Genomic DNA, 26,405 nt, shown 5'->3' on the forward strand with positions numbered 1-26,405 from the left:
TCCCTACTACCAATTACATAAAACATAATTTTCATGGGTTATAAAGTGTGTAATACAGTGTGTATTGTAAAGAAATATATAATAGGACCCCATTTCGATCTCACACCAGTTTTATTCCTATGTAACTTTGTTGGAGTTATTCCTGATTTATAACTTTTTTTATTTTTGAGACGTTATAAGAATAGAATCAAACCCATATAGGTATATTGTAATCTGTACATATAGTAATACAATGTCTATGTATGTGATTATAACATATATTTTTCTTTTGTAATCAGTCTTTGTTCCAACTAACAAAAAATGGAATAGTTGGAAAATATAGTGTCATGTTACTCAAACACTCTCTGTAGGTTGCAGCTTTCACTCTGAGCATGGGTTTATCATTTCTCTTCTTGTGAAGCATGGCTTAAGAGATCTTATTTGTTATGAGCCATGAAAGAAAGAAAATCTACTACAACATCTGTTTTATAAATAAACAGTAGTACAACATGTTGCGTACTGTCCACGCAATGAAATCAAATAAACCTACTCCACCATGCACATGTTTTAAAAAATAATTCAGCAAGAATTGCATAATTTCATTGTAACAATTGGAATGGGATAGTGATCAGTTTACTTGTGTGTGGTTAAAAAATGCAGATTGCAGAGAGATCTGTAATATGATTTTTAGTATAGATTTAATGGTTTAAAAACACCTATTTTTAATGTTTCATTATCCAATCAAACTAGGGAACTTCTGCTTTTTGTTTCCACACAGACAGTATGTACATTAGGGTTTAAAAGTCCAAGGTGTACATTTCAAATGGAAACCTATTCAAAGCAATAAACAGCTATTAAAGATACAACGTCATTAATTCCTAAGAATTCTACAACATTGCAGTGCCAAATATTGAGGAACATTTTATTGACCTCTGCTCTTTGTGTCATTGATAAGCGTTCTTGCCAAACCCTGGTCCCACTGACATCAGTTGCCAAATTCCAATTGTCTTCAATAGAACAAGAGCTTGGCCCTTAATGCTTGCATCCCGTACATGCAGAAATGTTGATTGATACATCATCATTCTAACAAAAGAGAAAAATCTTAACATAGACAAGCTTAACAATGTGACCTTTTCATTACTGTTCATTAGAGCACTCTAGGCATTTGCTTATGTCACAGTCAGATTAAGCTAAAGTTAAGCACTTAAGAGTGCTCTGCTGAATGGGGCTGCTTTGCTGAACTGGATCCTTGAGTTACTGATCATCTCTGTGCTTCAGTTTCCTCCTCTGCACAGTGTGGATAATGATACTTCACTCACCTCAGACAGGTGTTTGTAAAGCACTTTATGATCCTTGGATGGAAGGTGCTATTAAAATGCAAATTATTATTTATTACTGTATGAACTGAGCTTTACATTTTAAAAATGTTTAAATTTATTTTTATATTTAGATACCATCTGAAATGGTAGTGTTTTTTATGAATAGCATGCATTTGTTTTATATATCCCACTGATCTGTTGCAAGTCATCCAAATGAATACTGGCATTACAAAGGAGCTTTGGACTGGAATCACATACTGGAACACAAAGATGTCCCTATAACCTCTGATGCACCAAAATGCTATGCTGTCATCCTGATTCTCAGGTGTGTTGTTTCTGGGAATGTCACGGCTTTTGGCTGAGCAGCATTTCCCTGCTGCAGTGGTGGATTTTTAAAGCTCTCACACTCTTACGCAAGCACAGATCTTGAACTGCACGCTTGCAAGCTAGACATATGCCAAAATATATATTGTCTAAAAATTTTGTTTTAGGGAACAGTACTTTTGCAGAAAAAACATGGTCAGTAAGATTGTTCCAAAATGGCAGTCTTAATTCAAGACCACAGTTTATTCCTCCTTCTTCCACAGCTTGAAAGTACCCATTTTGTTTTCTGTTACTGTTTGATCTCCTCAGAGGCTGCTTATGATATTGATATTTGATACTGGCCAGCGTGTTTAGAAATACAATCCTGCATCTCTTTAATTGCTGAAATTGTTCATTTCATAGTGGTTCTTTGGTCTGTTCTGCAATGGATGCAAAAATCTCTCAGCAAATAAAGGAAACTGGATTTTCTGAGTGGCACACACAATCTTTCATGTTCGCTCTAGTATACCAAGGAGCACCTTAATGGCTGCTACTTACTGCAGGCTGACTCAAAATGGTTTGAAAAGGGGGCAAAGGTAGTGGAATCTCTGTTCTGTCTTCATCCTTGACCTCTCTGCTGCTTTTCGCAACGTCAATCAAGGCTTCCCACTTGAGATCTCATTCAGTTTGGGCTTCCATAATATGGTTCCCTCCCAATTCTCCTACTATCTCTCCAACGTTTCTTTTGGTGGGTCCTCCTCTCCCACTGTCTGTGGGGATACCGCAAGCCTCTGCCTTTGGCCTTCTCATTTCCTTATTCTATTTTCTCTTTAAGGGTGATGTTATCCTCATGCAGTTTTAAACACCTCCCCCATAGTGATAACTCTCACATATATCTCTCCACACCCAGCTTGTCTCCAACAATCCAATCCCACATCTTTACTGTTTCTCTCTCATCTCTTCCTTGATATCCTGCCACAAAGATAAGCCTAATGTGGCCCAAAACAAACTCCGTATCTTCCCTTTCCACTATTCCTTCCTTTACTACTATTGAAACACCACCATGCTCTCCATCACTTAAGTCTGTAAATGTGGGCCATTTTTTAGCTTACCCCTATCCCCACCCCCATATCTAAGCCATGTCCAAATTTTGCTGCCTCTTCCTCTTCAATACTTCTAAAATGCATCATCCTTTTATCCCTGGAGTGAGAGCTCTTATCCAAGCTCTCAAATCTTGATTTTTTTTTTATAACTTCCTCCTCTCTGGCCCCCATGACACCCACTTTGCCTCCCCCCCTCGTCCATATAGAACATTGCTTCTAATATGATCTCTTACCTGTCATTTTGATCTGCTTCCCTTTCCCCCCTTACCCCCTTTGAATTCCACTAATAGATTCTCCTTCTCCACACACCATTTAAGAGTCATGTTATCACTTTCAAAGACATGTGTAACTCTGGATAATTAGAAAGTGGCACCCTTGTCTCTTTCTGCATCATGGTCTACTCCACCAATGATGCTAGCCTCACCCATCCATTTATCGGCTTCTCACACCTCCCATTTATTCTTTCAGACTACCTCTTCCGCATTCAGTTCCTTCCCAGAACTAATCTCCAAGGCCTCTGCCCTTTCCTCATTCAAATCCCTTCCGAAGAGTCCTGATGCCCTCAGGGAAACTTGCTGATAATGTCATCCTTGAGGAGTAGGTTTGGGATCATTTACATTTCTATGTCTGTATTTATTGAACATAACAATCATATATGCTTCCCTATATATACCCCTTCCACCAGCCCTATGTGCATTTGTGAGGAGACGGTGACTTCTTTTCTGTTTGGGAAGTGCCTAGCATGTTGCGGGAGCACCTGTAAATAAACAGAGTGGGTTACAGCACATCTCGCATTTTAATTCTGGAAAGCTGTTCAAAACCTGATTAGGATAATCAATGGAAAGTGAGTTTGGAACTTTCATCCCATTCTCACATATCCGTTTGATAAAACCATTCACTCAGAGAAGATCCTCAGTGTTGGCACAAAAGAGGCCCAGGACCTGGATGATTGCTGCAGGTCAGGATTGAGCAGTATGCATGAGGCAGGACTATGTGGAAAAGTTTGCACAGCTTTTGCCCATACTGTGTCTGGCTCAAGTTAATGATGTCAGTGCTTAGGAAAACTAAGGAGTTATTGGGGCAGGGACCATCTTTTTGTTCTATTGATACAGCACCTAGCACAACAGGGCCTTGATCTCCTCTGTGCTACAGTAATAGAAATACCATGTATATTAATTTTCAAACATTTATTTGGGAGCGGAGGAAAGAAGCCTGCAAATTCATACTCTAGATGAGAAAATATTTCATTGAAGTTAGCACTATTTCGAGTATGTTGTTTTTAGGGTGACCATGGAAATAATTCCAATATATTTCCCAGCTCTGAGACGCCACTTCTACCCCAGTGTGGTTTAAACATGCATGCTGCATTAAAAGAGCTGTGGGACTGTAGCTTCACCATTTCTAGCATGTTTTGTTTTGGTTTTGGTTTTTTTGTGGTAGAAAGTAGTTGTTTCACAGCATGTTTTTAATTGGAAATGTTCATTAAGTATTTCAGAGCAGTGCAGTGAAGTGTTCTTCAAAAGACAGATAATTTAATTTTCTCTGTTCTGGAAGCTCTTCATCCCTGTCTGTGTGAAACTTCTTTATTTACCATGCCTCATTAGGCTTTGCACATAGCTCTGATTGTGTTTCAGTGAGTAGTTAAACAGTGAGTAGCTAAACAGTGTTTCAGTGAGTAGTTAAACAGCTGCTGTGATCAACCTAGAGGTAGCTGCATCTCAGTGTTGAATTAAGTGATCCCTTAATATATGTAGTTTGTAAAGTAACTTGGGATCCTTTAAGAAGAAAGATATACTCTGAAAGGGTGTGATATTATTTTGGAGCCTCTGAGTTCAGATATTTACATTATTTTAAAGTACACCACACACACAAAACATGTACATCTTAGGAAATGAATCTAGATGAGTTGCACAAACAGCATAAGCTACCCACAACCAATGGATGTAGATAAGCTACCCACAATTACATGTTCCCCATTTACACTAGCAAATAAGTTGGCCCACAAATGTAAATTTTTTACTGGCAATTTCTGTCACAGAAACATGCAAAATTGTACTTGACCATTTTACTAACTCAATCATCAGAGTTTGGCTGAAACTCTAGGGCGACAGTGACTGCTAAATAATATTACAGTAGAACCTCAGAGTTACGAACACCAGAGTTGCAAATTGACTAGACAACCACACACCACATTTGGAACCGGAAGTACACAATCAGGCAGCAGCAGAGATGAGGGGGGGAAACAAATACAGTACCCTGTTAAATGTAAACTAGTAAAAAAAATAAAGAGAAAGTTTAAAAAAGATTAGAGAAGGTAGGGACACTGTTTCTGTGCTTGTTTCCTTTAAATTAAGATGGTTAAAAGCAGCATTTTTTCTTCTGCATAGTAAAGTTTCAAAGCTGTATTAAGTCAAGGTTCAGTTGTAAATTTCTGAGAGAAAAAAACGCAATGTTTTGTTCAAAATTATGAACAACCTCCATCCCTGAGGTGTTCGTAACTCTGAAGTTCTACTGTACTCTTCTTGACAATATTTAGAATAATTGAAAATAAGTGAAATATGTTGAAAGCTTTGTCTAGGAATCTTCATCACCTGAGGAATATTTCTTGGAGATGAGTTAGCTGTGGGGAGCCTTAGTGTTTTATTCTATCACTGGTTGTCCATTCGCATTTTGTTAATAAGAGAATCGGTCCTATTGCATATATATTGCTATCCTGTTTTAATACAATTCACAGGCCAACACAGCACATACTTTATATTAAGAGATAAATGTCATAGACTTCCTTTTTTGGTGAATCGGGTAATACCAATGGATGGGCTCTCCATTTCTCAACCCATGGAAATTCAAGACACAGAATACAACCTATTTGAATTTCTCACAGCCTAATCAGACTTTTGATGTTAAAATCATGGAATCCCAGCTATAATATATACCTGATGTAGTTTTATTGCCAAATGCTCTATTAGCAGCTTACACTGCGAGGCGTATTCTTACAGAAGAAACTACAAAATGATTGGAATCATAAAGTCGATGAATAGAAGTTATTTGTGTTCTGTGGCAGGAGAATAGGGCCACAAATGTGAATTGATCAGTCAATACACCTATATCTTGTGCAAGCTGCGACCGCAGTCATAGATAAGTGCCTTAACATGCCAAAGGTGTGTGTATATTGCCTGATGAATACACACTCAACTGACTCTTCTTGGATTGTGCCAGTGTAAATGAAAGCAGAATTTGGCCCTTTGTCTTTAAGAACATGTGGAGCCAGATAGTATCCTACTGGCTAAATAAGTGAGGGGTTTTAATAGTATAAAATAGTCCTTCAAAAGTCAATTATAATTTATATGTTAGAATTAAAGTCCAAATCCAGATGAGATAGTAGTATTCCTAAAATAATATTGGCATCTTCCATGGGAGGATCTCAAAATGCTTTTATGTTTGTTAATTAACACAACACCCTATATGGCAGTGAAGTATTATAACCCATTTTACAGGAATGTGAGGCACAGATTGGTTAAATGTAGAGCACGTCTGAAATCTGAAAACTTTTGAAAAAACTTCAACCAGGTCTAGTTAAGTAACTTATCCAAGGCATAGCATGTCCGTGGCAGAGCTAGGAATGGAAACCAGATCACGCGGTTTCCAGCCCCAGTCCCTTTATCTCACAATCATCCTCTCTCAACAATATTTTGCAATTCTGTCTGGGGTTTTTTGGTCAAAATACCCCCCTTTGAATTCATTTCTACAGCCATGGACAAGAAGCAGATAACTGCTGCAAATTTTGGAAGGCGGCAGAATTCTTGTGAATCACAAAATGAGTAAGAAGGCTGAATTCAGACTTTCATTCTCACACCTCTGTCCTCCTCCACCTCCAAAAAAGACAAAAGAAAAAGAAGAAGCAATCAGAGTTAGACTTATGGCCTGTCTGATTATGATAAGTCCTACTGGGGGCATACAACTTTCTAGAACACTAGTGTCTCTGCTTCTTTCATTGAGTTTTCAGGCCTTACTCTGTGCTGCAGCTTTCTATGCAGAACGCTAATAGACTAAGATGTCTCAAATACAAATATTCTGTTGTCTTTGAAAAGGGAATCTTGGCAAATCAGTTAATATGAAACCAGAAATTAAATGTTAAAAATATATTAATTTTCATGGCAACAGAACAGTAAGCCCAATATGAATATTCTGAATGTGGTTCTTTATTGCACAGTATTTATAGCGCTCCAGATATTTACAGAGATAAAGCCTGTGAACATAGTGCCTAATTTTCTGTCTTCAAATGATGTAGTAGTTTAAATAGGCTTTATTTGGGGGGGAAAATTGATAATGGGGGGGGGAAATATATTTATTTTCAATACACAACAGTTTTCTAACCATCAGTGGTCTAATATCTTATTGTTCTCTATAATCATCATAACTAGTCTGCATAGAACAATGCTGCGCCAAGTACCTCTGCATCTTTGTTCACCCCTGTATGTAATAAAACCACACCTAATGCCTTCATACTGTAATGTGTCCCATGGGCAGACTGTTGCATTCACGCGAAAGAAGTTGTAGGGTCAGAGCTTGAAATGTGACCAACTGACTAATATTGGTTGTGTCCAAGCAGTGAGTGGTAGCTCGTGATGGGGCAGTCTGTGATAGATGCGCTGAAATCCTGGACCCCTTAAAGTCAATTTCAACGGCAACTCTCTTCTGCTTGACACTGGGGTTTAGACCTATCCTCAAAATCAGGGGACTGTAAAAATGGCTTAAAGTTACCTGCTGAGCTGTGTGCATCTTAGGTGGGAGGGTATCAGAGTCTGGGCCCCAGCCTGAGCAGCAACCTCTATGCTGCTATTTTTAGCCCTGTGGTGCAAGTCTTAGTTATTTGGCCTGGGCTCTGAGACTCACTGCTATAGCTTTTTCTGCAGTTTAGATGTACCCCTAGGCTCATCTGGGTCAGTTTGTGCACAGATACGTACATTCTTAATATAAAAACTGCAAACGTAGCACCAGAGGCGGATTAAGATTTACTGGGGCCCTGGGCACAAAGAACATGTGGGCCCTCCACAACCTGGGGCCTCAGGGGTGCCAGAACTGGGAGGGTCAGGGGGACCGTGTCCACCCACTTTTTAACATGGGTGTAGTAGCCTTGGGCAGGTGTGGAGCAGTGGTGGCATGGATGTAGTTTGGGGAACAGGGGGGCATTGCCCCTCCCAAACTGAAAGCTTCAGGCAAGAGGTGACAGGAGGGGCGTGATTGCTGCCTTGGGCACAAAGCCCAGGCGGCAGCGGGGCCAGCCTGTCATTGGGAGCAGGAGGAAGCTGGTGGGGGCAGCCTGGCAGCAGCGGGACCCTGCAGGGGCAGCCTGGCAGCAGGAGCCGGGGCGGGCACTGAGCGAGCCTGGTGGAGTTTGGCGGTCGCTGAGACCAGGCCAGTAGCAGTGAGAGCTGCGCTGGAGGAGGCCCTGCCTGGCTCCTCGCTGCCTGTGACCTTCTCAGGGCCCCTGCCGCCTCCCAGCTGGGGCAGGGCCTCTACTCCCTGCAGAGCATGTCTGCAGGTGCCAGGGAGGGGGCAAGAGGCCAGACCAGAGACCACTGGCAGCAGCGTGCCCTGGGGGGCAGAGACACAGGCTGTGGGCTGCTCTTGGGCACCTGGGCTCCCTCCCAGAGCAGGTGGAGGGTCTGGGGCTCCACACAGCAGCCCAGGCTCTCTGGACAGCTCTTACCACTGCCCAGCTTCCAGGGGCAGGGCCTCAGGGGAAGAAGAAGAACAGGGAACAAGACAACAGTTGTGGGGCTCGTGGCCCCCCACCTCCACCCAGGTTCCGGTGCTCCTGTGGGGTCCCCCAAATTGGCCAGGACCCTTTGGCACAGGCCCTGTGTGTTAATCTGCCACTGTGTGACATGACTAAAAACGTGTTTGCAACTATAAGTGTGCGTGTGGTATCTGCCTATACACATATCATAAATCACTACTGCACTGCTCAGCTACAGTCTTTTAGTAGTCACAAATATAACTTGCTAATTAGAAGGTGCATATAAGTGCAGAAAAGCAATAGTGTGAGCGGATGATCACAGTCAAACGATTTATAGTTGAGTTTTCAGGTAGGAAGGTGTAATGGCAGATAAAATGGAAAGGGAAGAACCTCTCTGTATAGGGATTTTTTTTTTTTTTTGCCAGGACACCTAAATGTGGGGCTTGAGCCAAATCTTTTTTACACCAATGTAACTCTGTTGACTTCAGTGGAGTAACTTCTGATTTATACTGATAATAATCAAGCTCATGGTATTTAAGTTGGAGACCTAGGAAGAAAACACTGGAGATAGTTTTTGTTTTTTTCCCCAGAAACTTTCACAGTCCTTCCCTACATTGTACCAGTGAGTTTATTTAACTGTAATTTGGAAGTCTCTCATGCTTCTAACTGCTATGGATCTGCCAGATAAAAACACAGCCTGCTGGGATATAAAAACCACCAAAGGTCACATATGGTATATGTGCAGCAGGACAAGCTATCCAGGGGAAAAGTCATCATAGTGCATAGGGGCCAGCTGCAACCTACCAAGGAATTATGGAGCTGTTCATGAGAAGAGTTAATTTAAATGAGCTACCTGGTTCTAGTGCACCCCAGTTCCATCTCGGGGGGCCTGGTTCTTTCCTTTCCACACCCCTGATGAGGAAGGCCGTGCAGCTTTGGAAAACTACTACAACTGTAGGACTGGAGTAACCCCCCTTGCTGGGTTGGGGTGGGGCGAGGTGTGATAGGGGAGGGAACGGGAGAAACCAGTCAGATTGCTGATGCATCTAGAGACGGAGAGAGCTTCTCCTCAGTCTCACTGTGGAAAATCTCTCCCCTTCTCCCCCTGATTCCTTTTGTTGGCAGAGCACAAGGATAGTAACCTTAAGTACTGTGTTTGGGCTCAAAATGGCCACCCCTTTACATCTGTAAATTGTAAAATGAAGACTCCCTGAATTAGGGCATCATTCCCTGGAGGCTAATGACTTTGGAAAGAGTGCAAGTTGGGGTGGTTGCATTGTACAGCTGCTTCTGGAGGGGGAAGTCCCTCCTAGAAACAGGGAGCAGCTTCGGTGGCTGTTTAGCGAGGAGATTCATGGATGTGCTGCAAGCCAGCAGCCACGAAGGCTGTTTTCCTCTGGATGGAGACCTAAACGCCTAGTGAGCCAGTCATTGAGTGCACAGCATCTCTATTACATTACAAATAATAATTCCTCATAGCATATTTGCAGCTGGAAGTTTTATATGGATCTTTATCCATCATGATGTGAACAGCTGCTCTTTTGCTACACTGTCTAAGCAAAATCCAAGTGGCAGCACAGGAAAGTGGCACATAAAACACACTCCAGCTGTTTTCCATTCACTCTCCTCCTCCTTCTGCTCCCTTTCCCTGGCACCCTTCACCCTTAGCCCATGCTTGTTTCTCTGGGGATGGGAGCCAGCTTATTTTTATTTGTGGACCAACTCTAATATTTGGACTCGTGAATAATACATCTGGATTTTAAAACAAAGTTCAAATGAACCCAGAAAAAACTGGTTTAGTATTTCAAAAAATTCTTGCAAACAGAACAAAACCTCTAGGTATTTTTATTACATTTTGACTTGAGGGTGGGTGAAGAGAGAACGTTTGTATTATGACACAAAAGGATGACATGAAATCATTCTTAGTTAAATATGCAAGCAAGTAGTTAAGTAAAAACCAGCCTAAGTTGTCATGTTCAGAGGACAACTTCAGATCTGCAAGAGCAGATTTTATTTTACTCTCAAATCTTCCTGCTTTGCTCTTTTAAGCTAGACACTCCTCTTCTTTTGGCTTGCACATTCATTAAAGAATGCATTGTATAACAGAGTTGATATTTGTCCAAGGGTTAGCACCTCTACTTTTTCCAAAAGAGCCATGGCCTCGTCAATGATGACAAATGGTCAAGAACTTTGTTTTATGTTGAATCTAATGTTGCAACACTAGAAAGAAGCAGAGTCTGGCTCCCAAGAATCATCAACATCGTATCCTACAGGAATTAGGTGTTCTGTGAGTTCTTCCCTTGAAGTGCCAACCCTCATTTAACTTTACTTAAGTGATGGGCTATCCCAGCACAAGGCAGATGGCTCTGGGCAAAGGGAAGTAAAGGGAATATATGACATCTCAATGGTATAGCACTAATTTAAATACCATACACATGTAGAAGTACAGTAATGTTAAAGGTTGAAGGATGCAGCTGCAAAAGGACAGAAATTCAATGAGAACCTTCAGGTACTGCACTCAAGCCTCCAACCTGGGATCCTATTGAATTCTATGGAGCTGTCACTCAGTGGGCAGGTAGCAGATCACCTGGAGTGCTTTTTGTCATTTGAAATTGGCAAAATAATGGCATGAGTTTCTTTCAGCTGGACACTTCACCACACTTATCCATGCTCTTGCCGCCTTGGGTTTGGATTACTCTAATGTACTCTACATGAGCCTACACTTAAAGACCATTTGCTAGTGCAGACTGCAGCTACCCACCTATTCAGTGATATTTCCCAGAGGGATCACACGACACCTGAGCTTCTCATCTGCACTGGTTACTAGTTGATTTTTCAGGTGAATTTTAAGATATGTTTTTTGATCTATGGAGTCTAAAATATATTTGGTTCTATCTTACAGACCATCTTTCTTGACCAATGTACCAGCACTTCTGATTAGCAGCAGGGGTATCATTTTCTAAGGGGCCAGGGGGTCAGTGCCAGCCTCTCCCTGACCCCCATGCCCCCCCGATGTTGGTTTGTCCTCCCAACTTTTCATAGTTCTATATGCTCCATTATGTCTTCCATCCCCCGCCCCCCACTAGCAATAGTTTGCGGGATATAACATATATTAACCAATATACAATGTTCTGCATGTTGACACAACTTTGCTCTCCCCACTACCCCGAATTTTTTCTGAAATGATACCTCTGATCAGCAGATGTAATTAATGTAACAGGCCCATGGTTTAAATGGGAGAAGGCTAGTGGCTTGGCGGCTGGAACTCCCTCCTCTTTTCCATCCCCTACTGATGCTGCAGAGCCCTCAGGGCACCCTTTAAGGCTCATCTGGTCCCCCAGCTTTCCCTGGGAGTTGAGCAAGGTTATGCAGTGGCTGGATGAAGAAAAGCTTATTTTGATAGGTCTGATGGTTGTTTAATAGTCCTTTTTAAGGCAGTCCTAGTGACTGGCTTTCTACACAGAGGGAAAGATTGTGCAGTCTAGAGCTCTGAAGAGGCACGCTTGAGACATTGAAATAGTTTTTCACATATGGGGAAACTGAAGCATGGCTCTGCACTGACTTACCCAAGGTCACAAAGGACATCTGTGGTAGAGACCAGAAAAGATTCCCGTGTCTTCTGACCCCTGTGTCTGTTCCCTTTTATCACATGACAGTCATTTCCCACAAGAGCATCCTCCCCCTCTTCCCAATTAAAGACCTAAAGGAGTCAGGCTCTATATTACTATTAGGTGTGAACTACATTATATTTGTTTTCGTAAAATTCAGATTGATGATCCTACATTGATTTGATGCTAAGTGTTCAGTATTAAAATTGCATATGCAGCTAGTTTACTGTTTAAACAGATTGATCCTAAAATTCTCTTTTATATTGAAGAATTTGAAATGTTTGTGTAAAGCGGAATATTAAGGAACTTTTAAAAACCTGGCTATTTGTTGGTTTTTAATCATTTATCATGTGCAGATACTGTAAAGAGATCCTACTGGCTGAATAGGGTTGCAGTACAGCAATACTGTGCATAGCTCACAGTTCTGAGACTTAAATACATATCCAGCATTTACTTTATAGGTCTTAGATTTTAATTCCCTTGTTTACCTTTTGTGAACATCTGGCTGCAAATAAGCTTACCTAGAATATTTTCTTTTTCCCCCATATACTTGGTGGCCAAAAAACCCTTCCTAAATCAAGGTATTTTTATCGATTATCTTCCTTAAGGGCCAGATTATGACACCCGAATAGCACTTTACTCCTTGCAAGGTACTATTTGTGAAGCTAATAAACACATGTATTAAGAAGTTTCTATGTAGAATAGAGCAGTCTGCATTGCCTTTAGTTATTCTTTCAGTCAAGTATATACATTTTCTAATTCATTCTGACAGAATCTTCTTCTCTTGTGTCTTTGAGAATGGGATTATTCTTTCAGATAGCTTTAGGAAGTCTATTTGTTAGAACAGGTTTTCTAAGTATTTTGACATACTTTAACACGCCAAAGGCATAAGGAGATTGGAAGGAAACATGCAAAGTATTTGAAGGGCCTTTCTCAAAATAAATATTACGGTTTATAATAGAAATTTACTTCCCAATCTTGAAAATAACCACTTTTGCTGGAGTTATGTATGACATACTTGGATAGGATAATGTCCAGAAATCATTGCATTCTACAAAATATAACCGTCTATGGTAAGATTTTCAAGGGGATTTCTAAATGTTCACATTAAAATAATCTGTTGGCAAATCCTACTTGTAATTTTCAAATACCATCATACTCCTCCCAACTCTGTAATTTTGCTAATTTAATTTTACAAATAAGAGATGGACCCAAGATGCAGAGTTTGGATCCTTATCTGAACTTCCCAAAGATCCAGTTTGCTCATTTTTGGAGGCTTAATTTGGTCCCAGCTTCTCCATCACAAACACTACCTTGTGATTAAAAGTTTGCTCTCTAAGTAAATCTTGGTGGTGGAGGGGGGTTGTTTGGTATTGTTTTTTGGTGGTGGTGGGGGGGTGGTTTCCCCAGGCTTCTCTGGCTGTTACAGCAATATCTATTTGCTCTTAGAACACTTCAGGGACTGGATGTGCCAGTATTAGCAATTTAATTCTGCATGCAGCACGTACTATAGGAGAAAAGTTGGGATTTTTTTTTTTTGGTGCTGTCAAGATGAATAGCAGTTTATAAGTGAAAATCAAGATATCTCAGTGGGAGAAGGTGTTGTGAAAGAAGTGACTTCAGGGTTTAGGAATTCCAAAGAAACCTTACTTCAGGCAACATTAGCACGATTATCAGAGCAAAAAGAAATTTGCCAGCCAGTGTATCCTGTTTCTCACTGTTGCACAAAATTACATATGGTGACATGGGGCTTAATTCTGATCACAATCACATTTGTGTAAATTAGGAGTGACTTCACTGATTTCAGTGCAGTTAGATTAGTGTAAAACTAGGATACATGAGATCAGAACCAGGTTCAGAATCTCCATTACCACGTGAAATCAATTTGATATAATATCTCTCAAAATTGAGAAGCGCAGATTAGTCAGTGATAAGTCAATATGACAATAGAAGATAGATGACCTATTTTCACTCCAAAACCAAAACAAAGATCTTTATCTGTGCGCTTAAGCTTTGTCTGCATCTTTTAGTCTATATTAAAACAAGGTCTTGGAGAACGTACTGCGCTGAATCTTCAAATTTACTCAGCAAGGGAGAAAAAAATCCCCCACCAAAACTACTTTGCGTCTGATTCTCATTTGCAGTAAAGCCCCTTTACAATGCTCCAGCAGGGGCTTTAGTATAAATTAAAATCAGGCCCTTTAAGTGCAGACATACTCATGCCAGATAAAATGTGATCTCCAGGAGAGCAACATTTTTATTATGAATAATGTAGCTGAGAGCAACCTTGTTGCCAATGTTCAGCCACTGGGATATTAAGAAAGGAGCTTCTGCTTTGGGACCGTGTTACAGAGGGGAAAAGATAAAAATAGGGTGTCTGACGCATGCATCCCATGCTGCAAGCCAGGATACAGAAATCTTTATAACCAAATACAGTATTCCAGAACATGCATGGAAAATATGCACGTGTGTGAGCGTGTAAAATTTTTTCCTAACCAATAGGAATGCTCATTCCCCTTCCCCCCCCATTGCCTTCCTCTTTTACAGGCATCTTGTACATATTTCTTTTACCTGCTTACAATTGTAAAAGTCCAGTGACTCTATTCCAGCTGTGCCTTCACTGCCCACCCTCCGGTCCTTGTCACACTGCTCAATGTGACAACGTTTAAATATTTAGAGAGTGTGGCAGGATATTCTTTCTTGTGACTAGTTCAGAGAGAGCAAAAGCTAGTCCATTCTCTAGACATCTGCTAGCTGCCAAAAATTCATCAAAAGCCCAAGTCTGTCTGTCACCGCTATTGATAGTGGTTGCCTGATCTAAAATTAGGCATGCACCATACGTGTCCTTTTTAAATGTTAATCCTTGCATTACATTTTGTTGCTTCTGTTGGCATAGTGGATTATGTGACATAATGCAAAAGTAAATAATATGATGCAATGGATAAAACTTAATGGGGAACACTTATTTGAGATCAGGTGCCTCCTACTGCATGGCTAGATCCTGTAGCACTTACCCAAACAAAACTTCCATTGCCGTAGATAACATGAAGTCAATGGAAATTTTGTCTGAGTAAGGACTGCAGGGTCAGCTCTGTACTGATTAGTTTAGTGAGCAACCTATCAGAATTATTTATTTCTATTGTTTCACTGAGTGGGCAGTTGAGCAACTAATGCTTTGTTGGGGCTTGAATGTCCATGTTCATTGAGTACCATAAATAATATCTATTTTCAGACTGGGAGTTAAATAGATAACAGGGAATAGGTCTTCAAAGCCAGCCAAGTAGTTCATCACTAATTGAGGTTGTTAGGCAAAGAGCTGTAGTCTTGCCCAGGCATACAGAAATCATGAGCTGAGCTCCCCCAAAATCAGGGTTGGCTTAAAATTCACGAGTCTTAAAAAGTAAATAAATTTGGGATCTTTTTATTTGTTTTCTGGTTTTTGAATCTTTCAGGGTCACATTTTCCTACAAGCAGGAAGGTTATAAACTCGGTTTTCTTTTTGAAATGAAAGCTGAGATTCTCACATATTAACTTGACCCTAGGAACTGGGGCTGTAAGAAAAACACCAAATATCCTGAGGTGAGAGTCATGATAAAATTGTGAGGGTTGGCAACACTGGTCAGCTTTGATTTAAAACCAAACAGTCTTATAATAGCAGAGCCTGATCTGAGTCTACCATTTCTTCTTCAGTCCTTTTGTCCTGATTCAGCAAAACATATAGGGCCTTAAGTGCATGCTTAGTGTACTACTTTTGCTGAGTCAGGGCTTTGACAGTTCTTCACTCAGTCTATTTTAACTAAAAACTCTCACTCCTTAATATATCTCCATGTATGTTTATTTTAATTCTTCATTGTCCATAAACAGTGAGTGGAGTTAGAAAAGAGAATCTTTAAAGGTAGTATTGTGGAGTTATATATTTAATCTCTTTCAGTGACTTCCAAATCAAATTTATTCAGATTACAAGTAAAAATATGCATCTTGCCAACCCTGTATATTCCATCTGGCACCTCAAGATCCAGCTGTATTCTTTCTGCCTCTTACATCATCATCAGTTCTGCCTCTTACATCAATGCTAAGGTTCTATGATTGGAAATGTTGATGAGGCATGAGGCAAAATAGATTTCAGGTCACTGTGCAATAGCTGTATGGAGTCTACTGTGGTAACAGTAGTAAACAGCTATGACTCTAAGGCATGCAGGGGCGGATCCACATTGAGGTGCCTGTTCCACAGGGTCACAGCTTGTGCTATAATTGCCCTTTAACTGTTCAGACTGGATATTGAGACATTAGGAATTAAAGGTGAAACATCCATTTTCATATACAGTATAAATATATATACTTACAACAAGTACTTTTTGTCTCTATAGGGAGAATCAAGTGTTTTGTGTGTGATACTATTTTATGCATTAAAATTGGACTGTGTATAATATTAAAGAAGACTTTAGTAACTATATGCAAGATTAACAGCAAGAGTCAGATTCCTAAAGTAGAAAAAAACCAAAACTATTCTTTTTAAACCTAAAAAGAGTGTGAGGATAATAACGTTTTCTGAAGACCCTGCTAGTTTGATGGACAAGTTACCACAAGTGATAGAGAAACATGGTAAATGTAGAATCAAACCAACAAGAAGAGGCTTAGAATTGCTACAGTACAGGGATATATAACCTTCTTGCAGTTATGCTTAAGATGGTGGCATAAACCCCTGCTGGAAAAGTATATCCTTTGTTAAAACTTCCCTCTGGAAGTCTGAGAGATATAACTTCTTACACTCATTCAGGCAGCAAATTAGAAAGCCCCTACTCATGTTAGTTTCTGATTCAAAAGAAAATAAGACTTTTCCCTGCTGCTTGTGGTTGTTGAAGTGGTTAATTGAACTAAGGGATACAGACCATGGCACCTGGTTGAAGTGAACACTCAGACTTAGGTCTCCTTTTATCTTATAATAGTACTAGCGTTGGCTTAGTGCCATGTACTGGGGGGTTCAGAAGAGTTAATGAAAATCATAATGCATTCAACCTCCCCCATAATAAGCCATGCTTGCTTGCATTCAACAAAATGGGTCGGAAGCCACCTGTTGCTCCATGTAAGGGCATAGGAGGGGCCAATCTAGCTAGTCTTTTAAAAAAGAAAGAGAGAGAGAAGATGCTTATTGAAAAATCAGACTAACTAATTTTACTTCATTTAGATTTATATTTGGTAATGTTAATATACTAAAAAAGAGTAGAATGCTTTTAAAACAGTGAAAGCCATTTATGTGGTGTCCTAGCAATGCAGATTGGATAAAATACTACAGCAGTGTAGCTGAATTGCTCTCTTTTTTTTCTTTTCTCCCTCCATGTATATTCTTTAGATAGGAAAATAGAAAGTGCCAGACCAGATAAAACCATTTGGCCCAGTAAGTCTAGTCTGGCCACTACAGAAGGCAGGGTGGGATGTCTGAGACTTCAGAGGAAGGTGAACAAATGCACAGTGCACCTGGCCAATGCTGCATATGGCAGCAAATTTCCTGACTAATGCTGTAATTATCTAAGAACCTGCAGTATGAGATATGATTAACATTATTATAATATGCGTATATACTGGGGGGAGAGGTTAGTGTTTGTATGTGTGCTCTACAGGATTTTGCAATTCCTCAGGAAGGACTTGATTGGGCCAGAATAGCTTGAGATCTTGTCTTCTAGCAGCATTTCAGTTCCTGTATGGTAGAAATACCAAAAGAAGACCAGACCTCATGTTCTTTTGACCCCTCACAATTGGCTTCCTGAGCTATTAACTAAAGAAAAAGTAAGCAAAACACCAGTATCTATTATACTAGACTTTGGGTTTAGCCACATATTACTGTTTTCAGCTGTATTTGGGTTTTGTTGCATCTGCACACGCAGCAACTAAAAATGTTATTCATAAAATGACTACTTATGGCACCTGGGCAACTCTGTGTGAACTGTTATTAGCAGCCACTAAGCTTATACTGTATTGAAAAGCTAGAAGATTATGTACCACCAATGTACGTATGGCAAAAAGCACACCCAGTGCTCTCCCACGTCCCTGCTATATCCTCCGGGACCTAAGGATGGATCTTAGCAGCCAAAGAATTCAAGACCAATTTTTGTTGTTAATATTTTTGTGTGTCTGATCTGATGATGATATTAGGAAATAGGCTAGTTGTGAAGCATCTTGTTTTAGAGACAAAGACATAAATGGGAGGAAACTATAGAGCCCTTTGTGTCTGACCATTGCACACTCTGCAAGCAGCAATGTGCTCTGTTTGCCATGGCATTAGTGGTGAGAGCCATCAGCAGTTCTCCTGGCCCCATGTCTGCCAGCTGGTAGTCAGACACTACGACACTACGGCATATTTAACCAATTAGGAGAGTTCCTCCCACACTCCGCACACACCCATCTGCTGGCTGGATTTGTTTGGTTTGAGTGTGCTGTTTTGTTATTGCAGCCAAAACTATGATCTGAGACCCTCCTAATCTGAAGGTGACAGATCAACCAGGTGAGCCAAACCAGCAGGGGTTGAGCTAAGATTTTCTCAGCTTGAGGTCACTATTTGCTGGACGATATCTACGGTATGCTCACTTTTGATTAAGTTTTAGTTGGGGCTTCATTTAAATCTAAAAATGTGTGTCAATATCGTGAGAGGGGTTGCTGTTAGTGTTATCGAACTACTGGACTAAGTATCCGAACAGTAAGCCAGCATGATCATTTATGGTCAGCTACTCGTGTCCTACTCCGTTAGGTCAATTTCAGATCTCTTCTACACCCATGCCATCAGTTCAGCAACACCACTGCCTGGGTCACTGTCGGTTGACACCAGTGTAAATGAGACCTGACTCTAATTCACTGGGCCTGATTCTGCTCTCACACCAGCATACATCAGCTTACATAACTCTGATGTCAGTAGGGTTACTGTGGGGTAGTTGAGGCCCATTGACTTCAGTGAGATTTGTGTGCAATTCTCTAAGAATTTGACACTTAGGTGAACAAATAATGTCATGCATATACTATATCCCCAGTCTATTCCAGGCAGCATTTACCAGCATTTTCAATTAGGGAAAAAAGAAGGAAAAAAAAAAAAGAGAAGAAGAAGATACACTAACCACAACCTTCTAGTGATGGTGGGGGAGTTCAGGGATGCATTGTGATAGTCCCTTCCAGTTTCATGGCCATTAGTTCTGCTGCCCTTAGTGTTGCTGCGGGAACATTGACTCCATTGTTTTTTGTAGAACACTGCTATAGAGAAGTAATATGAAGTTTTTTGAATGCATGCAGCAGAACTGTTTTAAAGGCTAACTCCAACTAAAGTGCCTCAGGTAATTGAGAATAATGAGACGTTTTCTGAGTGCACCTTTTTTATTGTACCAATATTATGTTACAGAAAAAAAGGGGGCTTAACACTTAGCACCTGTCACAAGTTTTCTCCTTGAATTAGACTCTCTTGCTTATAAAAATTTAATTGATTCCCAGCAGTTTATGTGGATGGTGCTTAGTAGGAGTTTTCTGTTCTCTTGCCAGCTACACGGTTACATAGAAAGTGAGCCGCTCACGCTACAGCTGTTCATTGGGACTGCAGACGACCGCCTGCTGAGACCTCATGCCTTCTACCAGGTTCATCGAATCACAGGGAAGACTGTTTCCACCACCAGCCATGAAACAATACTTTCCAACACCAAAGTCTTGGAAATTCCACTTCTACCAGAAAACAAGATGAGAGCAATGTAAGACCCATGCACTGTACCTGACTGCTTAGCAGTTTCCTCCCAGTCTACCCACTTGATTTTTTTGTTGTTGTTGAGTGTATGCTGCTGCTTTTTTTTTTTCCTGCTGAATTTTATAAATAATCCACCTTCCTAGCAGGTTTCCAAAGATTTGTGGGACAAATTGCCCCTAATCAGTTTAATGCCAGGAAAAACTTTGCAAATATTAATGACAACTGGTTAGTTTCATTCTAGAGTTTCAGTCAATGTCCTTATTTGCCATTTAAAATGAGTATCTCAGTTACAGAGCTGTAAATATCTTCTACCTCAGCTCCTGCATTTAGGTTCTACACATGACACCTATTTACTCCTGTATGCAATACTACAAGGAACAGGGCCCGTTAAAAATTAACTTCGGGTTGGGGGAAATCTCATAACGAATATTTCCAAATAATTTAGCCTTTGTTAAGATAAATAGAACATCTTTTATGAATTATATTAAGAATCTTTATTCTTTTCCAGTGAAATTTGTTTAGGTCAAGACAAAACAAAATGTGACAGTAGAAGCAAAACAATTAGAACAAAAAGTAGCAAAGATACATTTATTTCTCAGTTTGAGCAAGGTATAATTATTCTTACAATCTCTAAGGGTGAAATTCACTCCCAGGCAGAGGGGCCTATGCACCTTTTAATTCCCAGATTAGGTCTTAAGTGAGATATGTGTATGTCCTCTTCACACAGGTGATTTTCATACTAGGATAATACTGGTAGAGTGAAATTCATCCCAGTTCACAGGGCTTGTATGAGGGTCTCCAAATCCATTAAGCTCCAGCTTAAGGTCACAAGTGATACAGAGAAACTTGTATGGGTCCTCTGTACTGGGGTGAATTTCACCTAGATGCATATGTATATGGGGTGAAATCTGGCCCCACTGAAGTCACTGGCAAAACTCCCATTGACTTTAATAGGGCCATGATGTCACCCATAATGTTATATGTTTGTATATTTATTTACATATATAATTTTTCAAAAACAAAAAATCAACATGCAAACAACAACAGCAGCAACAACATGTATCAGAGGTCTAAATTAACTCCATTAAATCTCAGAAGATGCAAATTAAGGCTAAAATTCCGTGCTTAATTCATTTGACAACAGCTACAGTGGCACTTGCAGCAGGGCTAATGGGGACCAGAATGACTGCTGAAGGCTCAAGATCTTGGGACCTCTAGACTTTCATTATGCTATATAGTAGAATAACCCTACAACACTTTTTTGGCCAAATTATGTGCAGGTGTTAATTGACACAGATCCATTCAAGCTATGGGAGCTGCACCATTTTATACCAGCAGAATATTTCTTTGGCCCTCTATTTGATTTTTTGACAAGTAAGTAATATATTAATTTTTTTCTGTCACCATAATCATTATGTTAAAGGTGGCTGAAAAGATGTTGTGCCAGAGCTGATCAATTTTCATGTCAAATTTGCAAGGCTGAAAATAAACAAAGCCAGGCGAATAATTGATTTTTTGGTTTGGTGGCTGAATTGAAAAAACAAACCAAAAAAAGGTTTCGTTTTAGTTTAAGGTTTAGGTTTTAGTTTTTTAATTAAATCTAGCTAAATTTAGAAATGAAACATTTCATTTCCACATTTTTTTAAACAAAACATTTTGGCTTTTTCAAAATCCCCCCTCCCCCCACATTTTTTTGGCCAGATTTATTTGCCCAGTTCAACCCAAATTGGTGAATAGTTTTGATTGACCCCAAAGTGCAATTTTCAGCAGATAAACTATTCATCCAAAAAATGTCACCCAACTCCAGTAATAAAGTCCCATCAAGCATCCCACAAAACGTTTTGACTTTTATAGGACTTTATATCTCTATGGCTTAGGCCTCACACTCCCTTCATGAAACCTTAACAATGGGATTAAAAGATGAAGTGCAAGTCTTTCTTACAATTATGTGCATTTAGGCCCCAGTGCAGCAAAGCACTTCAGCACAGGAGAAATCCCATCTGCATTCACTAAAGTAGTCAAGCACATCCTTAACTTTAAGCGTATGAGTATTCTATTGGCTTCAAATGGGACTGCTCAGATGCTTAAAGTTATGTGTGACTTTCAGTGTGTCACTGTATCAGGGTCTTAAATTAGAATCTTAATTAATGGTGTGTTAAATTCCTTTGTTTTTAAATAGGAGCTAAAAAGGATAACATACACAGCACTAGAAGTGCAGTATCTACTCCTTTGTATTGTATAGATCATTGTACTAAATTTTGACATTGACACGGATACTCCATAGCTCTTATGGCCTCTTCTGTCAATGCATATTGTTAATCCATTCATTGGTAACATTGCATCTCTGATCTTGTCAGCAAAGGCCTGTTATTGTTATATCCACACTGTTAAAAGGCATGAAGACCAAAACTGGGGGATTGCCTTCCACAATTCATGTTTGCAGTGTGTGTGTTTGATGAATAATCTTTCAGTTTGCTTCAGAGTAGAATTCTAGATGTCTTGGGGGTAGCGTGACCACATTTCCCAAAAGGGAAAATGAAACACTATGTGGGGCTGGCCCGAGCCCTGCTCCTCTCCCCCTCTGTGTGTGGGGCTGGCCCATTCCCTGCCCACCCTTCCCCCCCTGCACACGGGGCAGGCCTGAGCCCTGCTGCCTCCCTCATGCACAGGGCTCTCATCCAAGTCCAGCCTGCTCTCCAAAGGGGGCTGGCATTGCCCCTTACCTGAGCCCTGCCTGTTCCTCCACATGGCTGGCGTAACTGCTCGCCCAAACCCTGCCTCCTTGCCATGTGGCATCCACCCAAACCCTGTTACTTACACACACACACCTCCACATGGCTGGCGTCACCACTCACTCCCCACCCCACATGTTCCTCTGCGCCCTCGAGGAGTGTGTGCCCCACTTTTTTTGCGAAAGTGCGCATTTGTCTTGTTTGCTCTTGCCACCTGATCATCAGTTGGAAAGAGCAAACAGGACAGATGCCCACTTTCGCCAAAAAAGTCAGGACGGCCAGGACAGGGCTTAAAAAAGGGACTGTCTCAGCCAAAACAGGATATATGATCACACTACTTGGGAGGGAGGGGAGAAGTGAAACTGTTTGAATGCATTTACATGTGCATGTTATTTTATCCAAGTGCAAAATAAAATTAAACTATGCATATCCAATGTAATAAAACACATGCTAGAAATCCATATCTAAAAGGAATTATCATGCATACAGCGTAATAATGTCCAAAATCTTAGTGTTTCTGCAGTTGTAAATAAATAAAAGCATGGGAGGGAAGGTAGAAATATTTTATTTGTGACTTTCTGGAACCTGCAGAGAGTTAGTTGAAATGTCCTGTGTTGTCTTTTGGACAGCATTGACTGCGCTGGAATATTAAAACTTAGAAATTCAGATATTGAACTACGGAAAGGAGAAACAGACATTGGAAGGAAGAATACACGAGTGCGGCTGGTCTTCCGAGTTCACATCCCACAACCCAATGGGAGAACTCTGTCTCTGCAAGTAGCGTCCAACCCTATTGAGTGTTGTAAGTAGCAATAGCCTTCTTGTTCTTGCCAGGTATTGTACAACCAATTGCCTGACATACAGCCTGTCCTTGTCAGTATGTTAAATGTTGTTTCATCGCATCTGTCCATTGTCTGAAACGTGCTTTACATCTCAAAAATGTATTTTACATTGCATGAAAAGTATTACCCGTTTCCTTGGCAAAACAATATCTGGTCCCTTGTGCATTCACTCCTACAGGAAGTTCCTTTGCAATACATGAAGAGCCACGTTAAGCTGGTGTTTGAACTTGAACTGACTTGGGCAAGTTCCTTTATGCTGAGAGGCCCTTTCACAGGGATAACTGCTATTAAGAGTTTTGGAAAGCTCCAGTCCAGCCTCATTTCTCCCCCACCAAAAAATCCCTTTGACAAGGAGCTAGTGAGATATTTAAAATTGCCGTATTAGTGTTAGTTTACTGCAGTTTCAGGAAATTCCAAGAAACTGACCTTCAGTATTGGGGTCTTTTTAATAGAACAAACATCACTTTATAAACCTGTCAGATTTGGACATAGACTTCTCTTCACCCGACCCCGAGACTCCCATTTCATTCTTGCTCCATGAGCCTAGTAAATACAGAAAAGGCCCTTTGCTTCATTTAACTTTACAGTTTTTGTCTAGCTGGGAAAAATCAAGTTTCAGTCTAACTCCTGTTGCTTTCAGTACTGGATGAAACTCCACCAACTTTTGGAGGTTCTTTTTGACTCAGATTAGCAGCCGCAAATTCAGATTCTAATTAACTGAACCCTTTTTTAGAGGGTCTTTTACCTATCTCTCTTATTTCCCTTTGTTCCCCGGAAGTAGCAACACAACTGAGAACAGTTTGACAGTCTGCCTTCCCAAATTGCCGTAGGCATAGGATCTCATCCACAGCACTCTTGAGGGGGAGGGAGGCTCTGAGCCTTCCATCATCCCCCACCCATAGCATCAAGTTTTATTGGTGGGTTCAGAACCTGCTGCTGCTCTTTGTGCCATTCCCAGGAGAGGTGCTCCAGACTGCACAACATACCTGCGAAGCCCTGTGTAATGTAAAATTTGGGGTTTCTTGGAAGCACAGTGCTCTTTTGGGTGTGTCTAGAGAAGAGCAGACCCAGATTCCACCACCAGAATCTTATGTGTAACTATCAGGTCTTGAAACCAGAAACCCTTTTGCCTACAACTTAAAACCTTTCCTTCCCAAGCCAATCTCATTTAAAGAAACAAACTTTTTTTTCTAAGAAAAGTTAAGCCTGTGCTATGTGCTATGTATGAAGAGTAGCAGAACCTCCCTAATACTAAGAGCTAGAACGGCACAAGCTGGTGTCCTAAATACTATATCTATATATAATATGTATTTATTACATTTTTTCCCTCCTTCCCCATTTCAGGATTGTTAAAGGTTAAATTTTGCTAAGGGTCAAATTCTAGCCTGAAATGCACCTACAAGTATATCCTGATCCTACCTCCCAATTAAATCTATGAGAGTAGGATCAGACTGTAATGCCTAATATGCCAAATTCAATTATCCAATAAAAATGAGGCTGGCTATATCTGCGTGCCATGTAAGTCAGGGGTTGCAGTGTAAAATACTATGGACTGAGCGGAAGTACAGTGTATTATCTCCAAACAAAGCAAATATTCTTGCAATATGACAAGTGCAAAAAAAAAAGTGTACCGTATGTTATTTCAAGTGCAAAAATCTGAAATAATCACGTGTCGAATACTCCATAATCCCTTGGTGCATGTGAGACCAGGAGGACCTAGTAATATGGATAAAGTACTCACATCATTCTCGGAAGCACAGGTGTGCAGGCTGAATACCTCAGTTGAGAATGATAAAATAGGTGCCATGAGGCTATAGGTTACTGTTTGCATGGTCCATGTGCAATTTGGTACTTAGAGCTTAATGGAACCATGCTCTCCAGCCAGGGTCTGTAACTGCTGGGTTACTGAAGTCATGAGTACAATGTGGCATTTTGCCGAATTGCAAACCCTGCATTGAGCAACATATGCCTATTTTGGACCCAAAGGCTCTTGCTGTCATATGTGCCATATAAATGTTTGGCATAGGTATGGTAGAATGTGGCTTTATGTTATGGGAAATTCCTTTTAAAATAAATAAAATAAACATACCGTTTTAAGTAACACAGAACAAATTGGCTTTTTTAACTGAACAGAATGTTCTTTGTATGGTTCTTTTGAATCCATAGTACCTTATTATAATAAAAGCATTGTTTACAATTAAAGCACTTAAAACCAACTGTACACTGAGTTTCCTATAGACCTCCTGAACTTTCTTGAGTTTCTGTATCAAACTCAGTTTGTCTAATAAAAGTAAAAGTTGGGTCACTTATTTAAGTAATATTTACTGATTTTGTGTGTGTGTGTGTGTGTCTGTGGTTGTTTTTTTCTTTTCTTTTCCTTTTAAAACTCTCCAGCTCAAAGATCTGCCCAGGAACTGCCTTTGGTGGAGAAGCAAAGTACTGACAGCTTTCCTGTGATTGGAGGGAAAAAAATTATACTCTCTGGCCATAACTTTCTACAAGACTCCAAAGTCATCTTTGTGGAGAAAGCGCCAGGTATTTTTCTTTACAAATAGACAGTCTGCATCCTTTTCTTGTTTTGAAACCCAATGGAAATTTGATTACTGAATGGTGGTAATGTAAACACTGTCGTCCCATTTTCTTCCACATGTTTTCCACGTCATAGGGGTGGAGCTGTGTAGGTGATCTGAGCACTGTGTCATGTTATGGTTGTATATAATGCAGTTATAGCTGTAGATATGTTTCATTGCAGGCATACAATTGTGACACTGAAAGTGAGAGTTTGAAGTTTATTTTTGTAGCAAACCACAACTGTACCTGGCAGGTTTTTTTAGTTATTCTAGTCAAAGGCATTCTAAGAATTTCATCACATTTTAGTGTGAAAACCTGCAAGATACTGCTGCTTCTTAAACATTTTTATAATTAGTGGGGAGATCACATTGACAGCACCTTGGTGCGGTAGGTTTGGTGGGGAAGGGGATGTGTTCTTTTTTCCTTTTGTGGTGAATTTTTTTTTATTGATAATAGAGACCTTTAATCCTCCGTGTCGGGTTGTATAGAAAATG

General features: G+C 40.3%; 1 protein-coding gene across 6 annotated transcripts in view; it reads left to right on the forward strand.

Annotated features, from left to right (window-relative positions):
• The window catches only part of NFATC1 (nuclear factor of activated T cells 1), a 147,288-nt gene that overhangs the window by 38,069 nt on the left and 82,814 nt on the right, over positions 1-26,405 (forward strand). For 5 of the 6 annotated variants that reach the window (XM_037892988.2, XM_037892987.2, XM_007060401.4 and 2 more), the window contains 3 exons: positions 19,571-19,773; positions 23,128-23,300; positions 25,735-25,875. In XM_037892988.2, coding sequence (XP_037748916.1) covers positions 19,571-19,773; positions 23,128-23,300; positions 25,735-25,875 — 517 coding nt within the window. Of the gene's footprint in view, positions 1-1,549; positions 1,624-19,570; positions 19,774-23,127; positions 23,301-25,734; positions 25,876-26,405 lie in introns of those variants that run through there. The other variant, XM_043540009.1, reaches the window with a different exon arrangement.

Source organism: Chelonia mydas, chromosome 2, assembly GCF_015237465.2.
Source record: "Chelonia mydas isolate rCheMyd1 chromosome 2, rCheMyd1.pri.v2, whole genome shotgun sequence".
Classification (NCBI taxonomy): domain Eukaryota; kingdom Metazoa; phylum Chordata; order Testudines; family Cheloniidae; genus Chelonia; species Chelonia mydas.